The sequence below is a fragment of the Aquarana catesbeiana genome, linkage group LG04 (genome assembly GCF_042186555.1).
Source record: "Aquarana catesbeiana isolate 2022-GZ linkage group LG04, ASM4218655v1, whole genome shotgun sequence".
NCBI lineage: Eukaryota > Metazoa > Chordata > Amphibia > Anura > Ranidae > Aquarana > Aquarana catesbeiana.
Genome location: NC_133327.1, coordinates 368,176,237 through 368,192,401, shown reverse-complemented (window position 1 = coordinate 368,192,401; position 16,165 = coordinate 368,176,237). Strand labels below are relative to the sequence as shown.

The 16,165-nt window shown below is 37.4% G+C and overlaps 1 protein-coding gene across 4 annotated transcripts in view; it reads right to left on the bottom strand.

The window, feature by feature from the left end:
• ARMC2 (armadillo repeat containing 2) overlaps positions 1-16,165 on the bottom strand; it is a 271,525-nt gene that overhangs the window by 143,096 nt on the left and 112,264 nt on the right. For 3 of the 4 annotated variants that reach the window (XM_073627048.1, XM_073627044.1, XM_073627046.1), the window contains one exon: positions 14,776-14,944. The exons of the other annotated variant lie outside the window; for it this stretch is intronic. In XM_073627048.1, the coding sequence (XP_073483149.1) occupies positions 14,776-14,944 (169 nt within the window). The remainder of the gene's footprint in view (positions 1-14,775; positions 14,945-16,165) is intronic. 4 annotated transcript variants of the gene reach the window in all.

Genomic DNA, 16,165 nt, shown 5'->3' with positions numbered 1-16,165 from the left:
TCACCTGATCACAAATCGTAGGAAGGAGACGATCCCGAAACACAGGGTGTCCCAAACACAGAGGATACCCACCTACCAGTGCCCACAGTGTCACCTATCAGTGCCATCAGTGCCACCTATAAATTAATCAGTGCGTCATTACCAGTGCTGCTTATCAATGCCACCTACCAGTGCCCATCAGTGCCACCTACCAGTGCCCATCAGTGTCGCCTTATCTGTGCCCATCAGTGCAGCCCATCAGTGTCGCCTCATCAGCGAATATCAATGAAGGAGAAAAATTACCCGTTTGCAAAATTTTATAACAAACTATGAAACATGTTTTTTTTTTTTTTTTTTTAATTCTGTCTTTTTTTGTTGGTTTAGCAAAAAATAAAAACCCAAACGGTGATTAAATACCTCCAAAAGAAAGCTCCATTTGTGTGAAAAAAAATGATAAAAATTTAATTTGAGCACAGTGTAGCATGACCGCGCAATTGTCATTCAAAGTGTGACATTGCTGAAAGCTAAAAATTGGTCTGGGCAGGAGGGGGGTTTAAGTGCCCAGTAAGCAAGAGGTTAAGAGGACCTGTCGCACACCATTCCTATTACAAGGGATGTTTACATTCCATGTAATAGGAATAAAATTGATCAAAAAAAAAAAAAAAATTAAGAGAAAGTGTAAAAATAAACATGCACACGCAAGTCCCGCCCACATATGTAAACGCCGTTCAAACCACACATGTGAGGTATTGCCGCATGCATTAGAGCAAAGGTCTTCAAACTATGGCCCTCCAGTTGTTCAAGAACTACAATTCCCATCATGCCTAGCCATGTCTGTGAATGTCAGAGTTTTACAATGCCTCATGGGATGTGTAGTTCCGCAACAGCTGGAGGGCCGTAGTTTGAGGATCCCTGCATTAGAGCAAGAGCAACAATTCTAGCACTAGACCTCTTCTAACTCTAAACTGGTAGCCTGTAAAAAAAATTCCAAGCATCGCCTATGGAGATTTTTAAGTACCGAAGTTTGGTGCCATTCCATGAGTGTGCGCAATTATAAAGTGTGACATGCTGGGTATCTATTTACTCAGCGTAACATCATCTTTCACATTATACAAAAAATTGGGCTAACTTTACTGTTTTGTTATTTTTTAAATCATGAAACTTTTTTTTTTTTTAACTTAAAAACGCATTTTAAAAATTGTTGCGCAACAACCACCATTTTATTTCCTAGGGTGTCTGCTAAAAAAAACATATATAATGTTTGGGGGTTTTGAGTAATTTCCTAGCAAAAAAAATAATGATTTTTACATGTAGGAGAGGAGTGCCAGAATAGGCCTGGATGGGAAGTGGTTTAGGTGTGGAAACACACGTTATATAAGTGAACCTCCCTTAAAGACCAACCGTTACTCTCAAAGTGGGGGGGGGGGGGGCACTGATATAAACACCAGTGTCCTAAATCACTACTAGAACAGAATCATCCTCCCCCAGAGACATGGGCTGCTTCCAGGACACACTGCTGCTGCCTGCTCTGACCCCCCCCCCCAGCCTGCTCTGACCCAAGATTGAGCAAGTAAAGGAGAGCCTGGCCCTTCCATCCCACACCCTCCTGTCCAGCCTACCAAGTAGGACATACGCACACAGGGGAGCCAGCAGGAACTACAGTAGGATGGAGAAGGATGGGGAGGAGGAAGGACGGAGAGTAGCTCTGATAGCTCAAAAATGAAATTGAAGAGTGGGAGGAATCCAATCACCAAATATATTGTGCAGATGTAGAAAGAGTCACTCGTCACCACGTGGTAATGTAGTCTGCTTACCAGAAGGTGTTAAGGATTAGGCATAGATGATAAATTCTCAATAGCATCCAGCAAATCCAGCCCACTGGAACCCCTCATCAGACCACAACATCCATGGGATTTCCTTCACATATAAACATCTCCCAATGGTCACTTCAGAATTAGGCATTCAGGCATGTAGTCATCATATATCCGAGAAAAGAAAATGAAGGACCCATAGTGAAGCCCGTAATGATAGATAAAAAAACTTTTATTGTAGTAACTTACAGTTGAAGCTTAAAACAGCATGCATCAATGATAGGAACAAACGGCTGCAGCAATCAGCGTACGGATGTCAGCCTGCCTGACATGTTTCATCGTAACAGATGTCTTCAGTTGCTAACCAGGTTTATCCTGTTAGCACCAGGGCGCTCTGCACAAGACACACATCCTACCCAGCTGTTAGTGATGAGTTTGATTATATCCCCTCTGATCCACCCACTAACCATACCATATATATAGCGTGCGGTTGTAGCTGTAGCCATGCCTCTGAAGACATCTGTTACGATGAAACATGTCAGGCAGGCTGACATCCGTACGCTGATTGCTGCAGCCATTTGTTCCTATCATTGATGCATGCTGTTTTAAGCTTCAACTGTAAGTTACTACAATAAAAGTTTTTTTATCTATCATTACGGGCTTCACTATGGGTCCTTCATTTTCTTTTCTCGGATATATGATGACTACATGCCTGAATGCCTAATTCTGAAGTGACCATTGGGAGATGTTTATATGTGAAGGAAATCCCACGGATGTTGTGGTCTGATGAAGGTTTCCAGTGGGCTGGATTTGCTGGATGCTATTGAGAATTTATCATCTATGCCTAATCCTTAACACCTTCTGGTAAGCAGACTACATTACCACGTGGTGACGAGTGACTCTTTCTACATCTGCACAATATATTTGGTGATTGGATTCCTCCCACTCTTCAATTTCATTTTTGAACTTTTCAGCGCCGCAATAATTTTTATGCATGTGACTTTTTGTTTGTTATCTACGAACTTTGCTGGCCGCTTGCTTTTTTCAGTTCAGCAAAAATTTTTACTTGTTTTAAGCTCTGATAGCTGCCCAGGCCAGGCGTCACTCCTCACTGCATTAGCAGTGAGGAGCCTGGGGGAGTTGGGGGGGGGGGTCAGATGAGAGGGAACGCTTGGTGGAGACGACACCAAGCTACACCAACCACACCATCCTTCTGGCACATGGTCCCCTCCACAGGATGGCGCCTTTCACACAGTTCTACGTCCGAGGCCCGGGAAGACACAACCACCACCACAGGCGATTACAACAACAACCGAGGACAGCCACAACAATCCACAGACGGGGCTCCGAGTAGGCATGTGCATTTCGTTTCGTTCCGAATCGAAATTCGGACGAATTTTTCATTATTTGGAAATTCGGATGCATCCGAATTTCCGAATGACAAAAGTAAAGAATTTAAACGAATCCAAAAAAAACCGAACGAATTCGAATCGAATTCGAAAACATAATCAAATTAAAAAAAAATAGAAAACGTTTTTCTAAAAAAAACAATAAGGTAGAATATAAAATAAAGCAATAGAATATGTGTGTATATATATATATATATATATATATATATATATATATTTATGCTTATCTTTTCTATTATTTTATATTCTATAATAGTATTTTCAATTCAAATTCATTCTATACGAAATTCGAATTTCGGAACATGGCTTCTGAACTTTGAATTTCGTATAGAATGAATTCGAATTTGAATAGAAAAGATTAGAACAGAAAATAATAGAAAAGTATAGACTATAAAAACAATAGAACAGAATAGAAGAAAATATTATATATTATATTTTCTTCTATTCTGTTCTATTGTTTTTCTAGTCTATTCTTTTACATTCAAATTTGTTTTCGGTCTATATGAAATTCGAATTTTGGAAGATGATAGATATATATATATATATATATATATATATATATATATATATATATATATATATATATATATATCTATCATCTTCCAAAATTCGAATTTCATATAGAATGAATTCAAATTCGAATAGAAAAGTATAGAATAGAAAAGAATAGCATAGAAAAACAATATATATATATATATATATATATATATATATATATATATATATATATATATATATATATATATATATATATATATATTGTTTTTCTATGCTATTCTTTTCTATTCTATACTTTTCTATTCGAATTTGAATTCATTCTATATGAAATTCGAATTTCGGAAGATGGCTTCTGAAAGTGGAATTTCGTATAGAATGAATTCGAATTTGAATAGAAAAGATTAGAATAGAAAATAATAGACTAGACAAACAATAGAACAGAACAGAATAAAATATAATATATATAATTTATTCTATTCTGTTCTATTGTTTTTCTAGTCTTTTCTCTTCTACTCTATTCTAATCTTTTCTATTCAAATTCGAATTCATATTATAAGAAATTCAAATTTCGGAAGATGGTTATATATTATATATATATATATATATATATATAATATTTATATATATATATATATATTATATGTGTGTGTATATGTATAATATATATATATATATATATATATATATATATATATATATATATATATATATATATATATATATATAAAACCATCTTCCGAAATTTGAATTTCTTATAAAATGAATTCGAATAGAAAAGATTAGAACAGAGTAAAAGAGAAAAGACTAGAAAAACAATAGAACAGAATACAAAAAATTATATATATTATATTTTATTCTGTTCTATTGTTTGTCTAGTCTATTATTTTCTATTCTAATCTTTTCTATTCAAATTCGAAATTCCACTTTCAGAAGCCATCTTCCGAAATTCGAATTTCGTATAGAATGAATTCAAAATTCGAATAGAAAAGTTTAGAATAGAATAGAAAAACAATGAAACAAAATAGAAAATTATATATATATATATATATATATATATATATATATATATATATATATATATATATATATATATATATATATATAAAAAAAACATCTTCCAAAATTCGAATTTCATATAGACCGAAATCAAATTTGAATATAAAAGATTAGAATAGAATAGAAAATAATAGAAAAGAATAGACTAGAAAAACAATAGAACAGAATTGAAGAAAATATAATATATAATATATATATATATATATTATATTTTCTTCTATTCTGTTCTATTGTTTTTCTAGTCTATTCTTTTCTATTATTTTCTGTTCTAATTCGAATTCATTCTATAAGAAATTCAAACTTCAGAAGCCATGTTCCGAAATTCAAATTTCGTATAGAATGAATTTGAATTGAAAAGACTATTATAGAATATAAAATAATAGAAAAGAAAAGCATAAAAAAAAATAGAAGAGAATAATACAAAAAAATTACCGTATTTATCGGCGTATAACACGCACCCCAAGTTTAGGAGGGAATTTTAAGGAAAAAAAAACTTTTAGGAGGGAAGTTTAAGGGAAAAAAACTTACATTTAAATGCCCATCATTGCAGCCTTCTCAGTGCAGCCTTGTCAGTGCAGCCTTGTCAGTGCAGCCTTCCCAGTGTCCATTGCAGCCTCATCCCAGTGCAGCCTTGCCCCAGTGCAGCCTTGCAGCTCGCAGTTTGAAAATCCTGTGATCCCCTGCGATCCTGAGCTTCAAAATCGCCGACCGCGATTTGAAAATGGTGCCGCCGGCGCCAAAATACACAGAGCCGGTCCTCGGCTCTTCTCGGCGGCTCTCGTTCACTTTCGGCTCCACTCGTAGTCCCGCCCGGGATGGGCGTGACTGTGAGCGGAGCTATCCGAACCTAGCCGAGTACACTCGGCTAGGTTCGGGCGGCACTCGAGTGAAGCCGAAAGTGGCCGAGAAGAGCCGAGGACCGGCTCTGTGTATTTCGGCGCCATTTTCAAATCGCGGTCGGCGATTTTGAAGATCTGTCAGCTCAGGATCGCAAGGGATCGGCGTATAACATGCACCCATGATTTTCCCCTGATTTTAAGGGGAAAAAAGTGCGTGTTATATGCCGATAAATACGGTATATATATTTATATATATTTTTTTTATTTTTATTTTTTTTCTATGCTGGTCTATTGTTTTTCTATTTTATTCGAATCTTTTCTATTTGAATGCGAAATCATTCTATACGAAATTTGAATTTCCGAAAATGGTTATACAGAAACAGAATGAAATCGAATTCTAATAGAAAAGACTAGAACAGAAAAAAAAAAAAATAATAATATATTATATATATATATATATATATATATATATATATATATATATATATATATATATATATATATATACATACACATACACACATCCTCCGAAATTGGAATTTGGTACAGAATGAATTCAAATAGAAAAGATTAGAATAGAACAGAAAATAATATAAAAGAATAGCATAGAAAAACAATAGAACAGAATAGAAAAAAATATAAAATATTCTATTCTAATCTTTTCTATTCTAATTCATTCTGTACCAAATTCCAATTTCGGAAGATGGTTTTATTTATTTATATATATATATATATAATATATATATATATATATATATATATATATATATATATATATATATATATATATATATATATATATATATATATATATATATATATATATATATATAAAATATTTCTTTCTATTCTGTTCTATTGTTTTTCTATTCTATTCTTTTCTATTAGAATTTGATTTCATTCTATTTCTATATAACTATTTTCTGAAATTCGAATTTTGCATAGAATGAATTTGAATTCAAATAGAAAAGATCAGAATATAATAGAAAATAATAGAAAAACAATAGAACAGAATAGAAAAATGTTATATATATATATATATCCATCCATCTTCCAAAATTCGAATTTCATATAAAATTAATTTGAATAGAAAAGATTAAAATAGAGTAGAAAGAATAGACTAGAAAAACAATAGAACAGAATAGAATAAGATATAATATATATATTATATTTTATTCTGTTCTATTGTTTTTCTAGTCTATTCTTTTCTATTCAAATTCAAATTCATTCTATACGAAATTCGAATTTCAGAAGCCATCTTCCGAATTCGAATTTCATATAGAATGAATTCAAATTCGAATAGAAATGTTTAGAATAGAATAAAAAAGAATAGCATAGAAAAACAATGAAACAGAATAGAAAAAAATATATATATTATATTTTATTCTCTTCTGTTCTATTGTTTTTCTAGTCTATTCTATTTCTATTCTAATCTTTTCTATTCAAATTCGAATTCATTCTATACGAAATTCTAATTTTAGAAGCCATCTTCCGAAATTCGAATTTCGCATAGAATTAATTCAAATTCGAATAGAAAAGTTTAGAATAGAATAGAAAAGAATAGCATAGAAAAACAATGGAACAGAATAGAAAAAAAATATAATATATATATTTAACCATATTCCAAAATTGGAATTTGGTACAGAATGAATTCGAATTCAAATAGAAAAGCTTAGAATACAATATATTATATTTTTTTCTATTCTGATCTATTGTTTTTCTATGCTATTCTTTTATACTTTCTATTCTATCCTAATCTTTTCTATTGGAATTCGATTTCATTCTATACGAATTTCAAATTTCGCAAAATGGTTATATATAGTTTACTTTTTCAAATTCAGTTATTGTTTTTTTCAAATTTTATAGTTTTTTTCGAATGTGGTAGAATTTTTTCGAATTTGACAGTTTTTTTCGAATGTGGTAGAATTTTTTTGGAATTTGATAGTTTTTTTCGAATGCGGTCGAATTTTTTTGGAATTTGATAGTTTTTTCGAATGTGGTAGAATTTTTTTGGAATTTGACAGTTTTTTTCGAATGTGGTAGAATTTTTTTGGAATTTGATAGTTTTTTTCGAATGCGGTCGAATTTTTTCGAATGCGGTCGAATTTTTTCGAATTCGAATACGAAACTAAACGAATTCCGAAAACGAATGTAATGAATGCAACGAATTTAACTAAACGAATTAAGTTAAATAACGAAACGAAACGAAACTAAACGAATTTTTTCATCCTGCACATGTCTAGCTCCGAGCTATCCGTATGGACCAGTCACACCCTGCCAAGCCAAAAAGTAGATGCAGGGAGAGACGCGGGTAGTCCAGTCACCTGACACCTTGCCTGACTGACAGCTGCCAAGACCAATATCAGGTAGGAATCCTGCAGCCCGTCTAATCAGCGCTTGGAATACAGGAGCGGGCATTGCTTGCGAGAGAAAATGCTCACACCTGCTGCCAACAGCGAATGGGCTGACAAAAACCCAGGCGCCAGGACGCAATTTCCAGTCGCAATGGTGACTTGGTGCCTTGAAATTTGTCAAACCCTGCAATAACTAATCTATTTTTGTTTTTATACTACCACTGGCGGCGATCAACGACTTATAATGGGAGTGCAATAGTGTGGAGGGCGATCTGACACTGACGCTGGGTGGAACTGACTAACCGCCACAGACATCACCAGCGACATTAGTACAGTGATCAGTAATAATACTATACGCTGTCACTGTATTAATGACACTGGCTGAGAAGGGGTTAACATCTAGGGCGATCCAGGGGTTAAATATGTGCCTATGTGTAACGTATGTAAAGTGTGCTGCTTTGCAGGCATAAGAAACAAAGATCGTTCCCTGTGTACAGAGCTCTGTGTTGAATGTCAACATAGGGCTCTGGGCTGTGAATGTACACAGCTGATCAACATGTCCTGATGAATCATTGGCCAGGACTTACTGATAGGCTGGCAGGGAACACTCATGTATGCCCCCAAAACCCAGAAGTAGGCAGCGAAATACAGGTATGTCGCTTTGCCCACAGAAGCCACTCGTCTGCAGTACATTGTGGGTGGGCAGTCGCTAAGTGGTTAATGTATGAGTATTTTCCTAGCTTTGTTATTTGAAGCTTGGCTTGCATGCTATTGTCAAGTGTCTGGTCTACATGCAACCCCAGATCCTTTTCCATCACCAATTCTCCCAAGGTTGTCCCTCCTAATGTGTATTTTTGCATTTGTATCTTTGGCGCCCAAGTACATAACTTTACATTTCTCCATATGGAGCCTCTTCTGCCATATAGCCGCCCAACCCCCTATTTTTATCAAGGACTTCCTGTAATGGTGTTACATCCTTTGCCGAATGTATTTCCCTGCATAATTTGGTACCATCAAGGAAAACTGAAACTAAGCTCTTAATTACAACTTTTTATATCATTTATTAAACAAATTGAACAGCAGTGGCTCCGATATAGAACCTTGGGGCACACCACACACAACTTCAGGCCATTTCGAGAATGAATCATTTATCAGTACTATCTGGACCAGTTAATTTCCGCTCATGTACATACAGACCTAAATTTTTTTAGATGAAACATTTATGAGGCACAGTAATAAATGGTTTGGCAAAACCTAGATAAACCACGTTCACAGGACTTCTACCATTCAGTCTTCCCACTTACTTCCTCATAGAATAACAGGATGGTCCAACAAGAACGGTCTTTCATAAATCCAAGCTGGTTGTCACTCGTGATAAATTTATTGCGCACACATTTCTAAGTAGATTCCCTTTCCATTCCCTTAAATACAATACATACTATTGATATTAGGCTGAGTGGTCTGTAATTTCCTGGTAAACACCTTGATCCTTTTTTGAAAAAAAAAAAAACAAAAACGGTACCACATTTGCCACACGCCAATCAGTTGGTACTGTTAGTAAGGGCCTTTAAAAATTAGAAATAGCGGCTTGGCTATAACTGAGCTAAGTTCACAAGGGACTCGTGGGTGTAAGAAATCTGGACCTTGTGACTTATTCCTTTTAAAGTGGAATCATAGCCGAGCACCACCAACTGAAAATGCCATTTCATGCAGTTTTAATATTCAAAGCAAATTCACCCATCCTTCAACATTTCCATGTTTAGGTATAGAATGACCCATGCACTTGTTTAATTGTTCTTGAAGGCCCCATGCACACTGGGCATTTAGCATGAGGCTCCTGCATTTATGTGCTGGCAGAGGGCGCAGGTGCACCATCCAGCCCCGCTGCTGGCAGCCTGTCAAACACTACGAGAGGCATACAGCTGCTATGGCTAGTAGTAATATTTAGGGCAGTATGCACCCATGGATAAATGCCCAGAATGCAAGCAGCCCCTCAGAGTTTAACAGACTGCCACCAACGTGGCTGTACCCTCCGCCCCCACACAAATGCCAGAGCCTTATGCACCAGGGCTAAATGCCTAGTGTGGATGAGGCCTAAAACATTCCCACTTGCCTTGTGTGCTCTTTGTTGCAAATATCTGGTTCGAGTGTCAGACAGTAAGGATCATAGCTTATTGAAGTTTTTTTTAATTTAGAGCTTGTCATACCAACATACCTCTTTTCTGTAACTTATAGCAAATCTGACTACACCATGATCACTATTACCTAAGTTGTCTCTAACTTGCACATATGTAATGAGCTACAGTGCCTTGAAAAAGTAATCACAACCCTTGAAATGTTCCACATTTTGTCATGTTACAACCAAAAACGCAAATGTATTTTATTGGGATTTTATGTCATAGACCAACACAAAGTGGCACAGAATTGTGAAGTGGAAGCAAAATGATAAATGGTTTTCCAAATTTTTTACAAATAAATATCTGAAAAGTGTGGCGTGCATTTGTATTCAGCACTCCTTACTCTGATACTCCAGCCCACACAGTCCACCTGTGTGTCATGCAATCTAAGTATAAATATAACTGTTCTGTGAAGTCCTCAGAGGTTTATCAGAGAACCTTAGTGAACAAACAGCATCATGAAGGCCAAGGAACACACCAGACAGGTCAGGGATAAAGTTGTGGAAAAGTTAAAAGCAGGGTTAGTTTATAAAAAAAAAAAAAAAAAAAAAAAACACTATCCCAAGCTTTTAAGATCTCACAGAGCACTGTTCTATCCATCATTCGAAAACGGAAAGAGTATGGCACAACTGCAAACCTACCAGGACATGGCCCTCCACCTAAACTGACAGGCAGGGCAAGAAGAGCATTTATCAGAGAAGCTGCCAAGAGGCCCAATGGCAAGAAGAAAGCCATTGTTGAAATAAAGTCATAAGAAGTCCCATTTGCGATAAGCCATGTGGGGGACACAGTAAACATGTGGAATAAGGAGCTCTGGTTAGATGAAGCCAAAATTGAACTTTTTGGCCTAAAAGCAAAACGCTTTATGTGGTGGAAAACTAACACTGCACATCACCCTGAACACACCATCCCCACTGTGAAACATAGTGGTGGCAGCATCATGTTGCGGGGATGCTTTTCTTCAGCAGCGACAGGGTAGCTGGTTATAGTTGATGGGAAGATGGATGGAGCCAAATACAGGGCAATCTTAGAAGAAACCCTGTTATGCCGCATACACACGATTGGATGGACTTTCCGGCGGAATTCCGCTCAAGCTTGGCTTGCATACACACGGTCACACAAAAGTTCTCTGCACTTTTGAATATCAAAAATGCGGTGACGTACAACACTACGACGAGCCGAGAAAATGAAGTTCAAGGCATCAGAGCATGCGTCGAATTGTTTCCGAGCATGCGTAGGAATTTTGCTGAGTCGGAATTGGTACAGACGAACCTGCTCTCAATCTTTTGCTGGCGGGAATTCCGCCAGCAAAAGTCCGATGGAGCATGCACACGGTCGGAATTTCCGACCAAAAGCTCACATCGGACTTTTGCTGGCGGAAAATCCGATCCCGTGTACGCGGCATTAGAGTCTGCAAAAGACTTGACTGGGGCGGAGGTTCACCTTCCAGGAGGACAATGACCCTAAACATACAGCCAGAGATACAATGGAACGGTTTAGATCAAAGCATATTCATGTGTTAGAATGGCCCAGTCAAATGCAGACCTGAATCCAATTGAGCATCTGTGGCAAGACTTGAAATTTGCTGTTCAGACGCTCTCCATCCAATCTGACAGAGCTTGAGCTATTTTGCAAACAAGAATGGGCAAAAATGTCACTCTCTATATGTGCAAAGCTGGTAGAGACATCCCCAAAAAGACTTGCGGCTGTAATTGCAGTGAAAGGTGGTTCTGCAAAGTATTTTCCTTCCACTTCACAATTCTGTGCCACTTTGTGTTGGTCTATCTATAAAATCCCAATAAAATACATTTACGTTTTTGGTTGTAACATGACCAAAAACCACATGACATCTGTATGTGTTGTTTGAAATGAATAGATCCAACAGAGCATTTTTCCTTGTTAGGGCTGCCACTGTCTGTTCCATGAAATTATCCTGTAGTAAATGTAAGAAATGATAAAGCTTTGTAGAGAATGTGCAGTTCCATTGGCCCATTCTATATTACGACAAATACAATCACCCATAATAATTTTGCCCTGCTTCCCAGTCATTTCAACCTCTGAAAGGAGCCAAGACGCTTCCTCATGTTTTATGTTAGGATGCCTATAACATCCCAGTAATTTACTATTTGTTGAACTCTTATGGACCTCCAGCCATAACGACTCTGCAACATCGCAGTTCTCCTTATTGATATCTCTCAAATTCACTTTTAGATCGTTCTTCACAAACATGCATACCCTTCCACCTCTGTCAATTCTGTCCTTCCAAAATGGAGTGTACTCCCCAATATTAGTAGCCCAGTCATGTAAGCTGTCTAATCGGGTTTCCAATATCCCCATGGAGTCAAATTGCTCCTTGAATAACAGAAGTTCTAGTTCATTTATTTTGATTGCTAAGCTTTTTGCATTTGTAAACATATCTTTTAGTGCCAGTTCACACTACAGCAACTTGGGATCCGACTTGTCAGACCTCAAGTTGCCCCAAGTCGCGGGACATAAGAAATTCCATTGAAGTGAATGAGACCTGTCTTAATGTACACTACTGAAGTTGCTCCGACTTCAGAAAAGGTTCCTGTACTACTTCAAGGCGACTTCTAGGCAACTTGTACCCATAGATTTCAATGGAAGTTGCCTCCAAGTCGGATCTCCATCTATAGTGAAGCAACTTTACAGGAAAAGAAATTAGTTTACCCAGGCAAACCCCTCCCTTCCAGAGAGCTGATTATTCTGTGATTGGCCACAGCCAAAGTCACCTGTCCTGGAGGCAACTTTAAGTTGCGTTGCAAGTTGCTTAAAGTCGCGCTGAAGTCACCTCCAAATCGCCTTACAAAGTCGCGCTGTAAGTCGGGTTGCCCCTGTGTGAACCGAGCCTTCGTTTTCTATTAGCGTTTAATATTCTAATATTGCTCATTTGTCAGCTATAACTTGATTCTACTACTCTTTTTTGTATTGGATGTAGACGATGCAATTTCTCTGCTCCCCCCACTATTCCAACGACCGCTATATCCCATTCCAATGTAGACACATGCTCTCCACATGGCATATACTTTTTTGTTCCCCTCTACCAGATCCTAGTTTAAAAGCTCCTCCAGCCTTCTAACCATTTTCTTCCCCAACAGAGCAGCACCCTGCTCATTTAGATGCAGTATGTCCCTACAGTAGAGCGAGTAACCGATCAAAAAGGCAGTCCAGTTCTCCAGGAACCCAAATCCCTCATTCTTACACTAGTCTCTAGCCACTTGTTCAACTCTCTAAGCTCCCGCTGCCTCTCTGTTGTGGCTCGCGGCACGGGAAATATTTTGAAATATACTACCGTGGGAGGGTCTTTTCCTTAACTTAATACACAAGTCTCTGAAAAGTTTTTTTTGGATGCTCCATCTTGCTGTAATTTTGTCAATTGTACCAATGCGCAGCATGACAGCTGGGTCTTCCCAAGCTCCACCCAACAATCTGTCAACCTGATTCAAAACACACTGAACGCCAGCACTCGATAAGCAGCAGAGACTTGCAAAAGCAATGTAAAAAAGTGGTTCTAAAGTCAAGACATTTTTTACCTTAATGCATTCCCTGCATTAAAGGGTTACTAAACCCACAACAGTAAATTCAGTTTGTATATGCAGTAAAGCATGCTTGTTATACTCACTGTGGAACCTAAGGGGTTAATCCTCTGCATTGTGTAAAAAGGCTGTTTGATCCTATCTTCTCTGATCCTCCCCATCTTGCACTGTCCCCAATCTATCTCCTGATAAGAAAGAGCCTCGGGACATGCTCCGTTTGGTGTGAATTGCTAGAGGTTATTTTTTTTTTTTTTTTTGGGAGGGTGCATGTGATCAGCACAGGGCCGATCAGCACTGTCCAGACAAAGGGTCAGGGGTCTTGCAGCCCCATAGGCCAGTCAGAGGAGAATGAAAACTCATCTTACAAGCTTTAACCAGACACTGATAGAAGTCACAAGACTTCCGATGAGAAAAAGTATTTAGCAGTTTATATTTACTAAAATAATTGCATTTCCATGCACTGTGTACTGTGGGAGACCAGATATAGTGAATGCAGGGCCCTGGGTTTAGTAACACTTTAAGGTAAAAATGTTCCAGTAGCTGCATCTCCCCTCCACCTCCCTAAAAACGTACAAGTACTCTCTTGAGCTACCGCTGTGTCTGCCTGCAGCAACACTCTCCCCTCTTCCTCCTCTCGCAGGACACAGAGGCGGCAGCAGCAGGAACCATTGGCTTCTGCTGCTGTTAATCAAATCCTGGGAGGAGAATGCAGGGGGCGGGACCAAGCCATGTTGTGTGCGTCTATGGATGCACACAGCCCAACCTGGTAATATGCCCATACGAGTGTCCCAATAGAATCCAGCTTGCAAAGGGGGAACTTTCAGAAGAGGAGGAGAATGCCGACAGGGGATCCCAGATAAGGAGGTAAGGGACCATTCTGTCCAATGCCATTGCAACCAGTATAAATGTTTTAATTTTAGGAAAAAATAACCTTTATGACCACTTTAAATATAGAGAGACTGCATAAGAATAATGCATAAAAAAAAAAAAAAAAAAAAAAAAGGAAAATTTAACTTTTTTCTAGTGAAAGCAAGGCAGTGTAAGTACACAGTACCATCGTATAACAAACATGTATGAAACAGAGAAGTGTATACAAACCGTTTTTTCCTAGTGTGGTAAAGGCTTGGTATCTCTGGCGATCTGTGATGGTCTGGTGTAACATTAAGATTTTGAAGAAGTTGGATTGAGGGGATATTTGTGGATAAGGAAGTTGAGCCCTCCTCAGAGGTGCAATCTGTACTGAGCCTTTTGTTTTCAGAAATCTTTGCTGTAATACAAATAAGAACACTTAAGTATGTGGTATCCACATCTCTAAAAAGCAAACCAGAAAAGTTCCTGCATCTTGTGGGCATCCGGGAAGCCCCAAAATGCAAATTTTCTGAAATGCTCAACTTTTCTCCAACTTGGTGCATCAGCCCAGGCTTGCCAACATCCCATAGTGGAATACATGAGCCTTTTCACCCCATTTATCGGTATGAGCAAGGGGGCATAGCTAGAAACCAGAAAAAGGGGTGCAAGTAAAAACTCATCTGAAAAATAAGAAAAAGCCCATAGCAACCATATTACAGAATTACATTTTCCCTACTATTAAACTTGTTTTAACCTTTTAATATTTCCTTTAGACAATATCAGACCTATTGAATAAGACAATAGCTACAATACACTGCTTTGCTTGTAGATACCAAACTAAGAAAAATCTTAGTGGGCGCTGGTTGACTGACTACTATACTGATGAATATTTTATGATATACCGTATATAGTACAATAGGCATACAGTTCTTTCTCATATTTTGAACAAACCTAAGATCTTGCATTCTGTTGCCAATAAATATGATAGTTTCTTTTTGTGACATATTTCAGTTACCACTCACAGACATTGCTACATCCATTCTAATAAAAGGCAAATGTACTACACATTCATATCCTTTGACAAAAATATCCCCCTTGGCTTTTAAAGTACGTCAATTTAGGGGGGGGGGGGTGCTTTAGGGGCCAAGTTTAAATTCAACAAGAGGCAGTGTAAGAACCCACATTATGAAACAAATACCTTTAAATAATCAGTTAAACATTTTTTTAATTTCTTGCATAGAGCAGGAAGGTTTATGACCTCTGCTGTAATTTTCTTGCGGTCCATGACCTACTTCTTGCATGGCCAGCAGACAAAAAGAACCCTGCAATAAAATTGTTATAGGGCCCAACCCTTTATCCACACCAGCTTAAGTAACTTCATAAAAGGGAATTTGTTTTTGATGTTGCATCGTTTGAGGTTGTCCTTATTCTTTGTTTGACTACCTTCAGCGTTATGCCTAGTACACACAATGAGAAAATCTGACGAGAAATACCAATTTCGTATCGATATCCGATAATCTGGTCATTAGTACACAGCTCTTGAGAGCCAATCCCAACAGTTCATGCAAAATTATCCGAAGGGACAAGCACGAAAAAAAAATTTGTACAATAATACAAGGAATGATTTTGTGTAATTAAT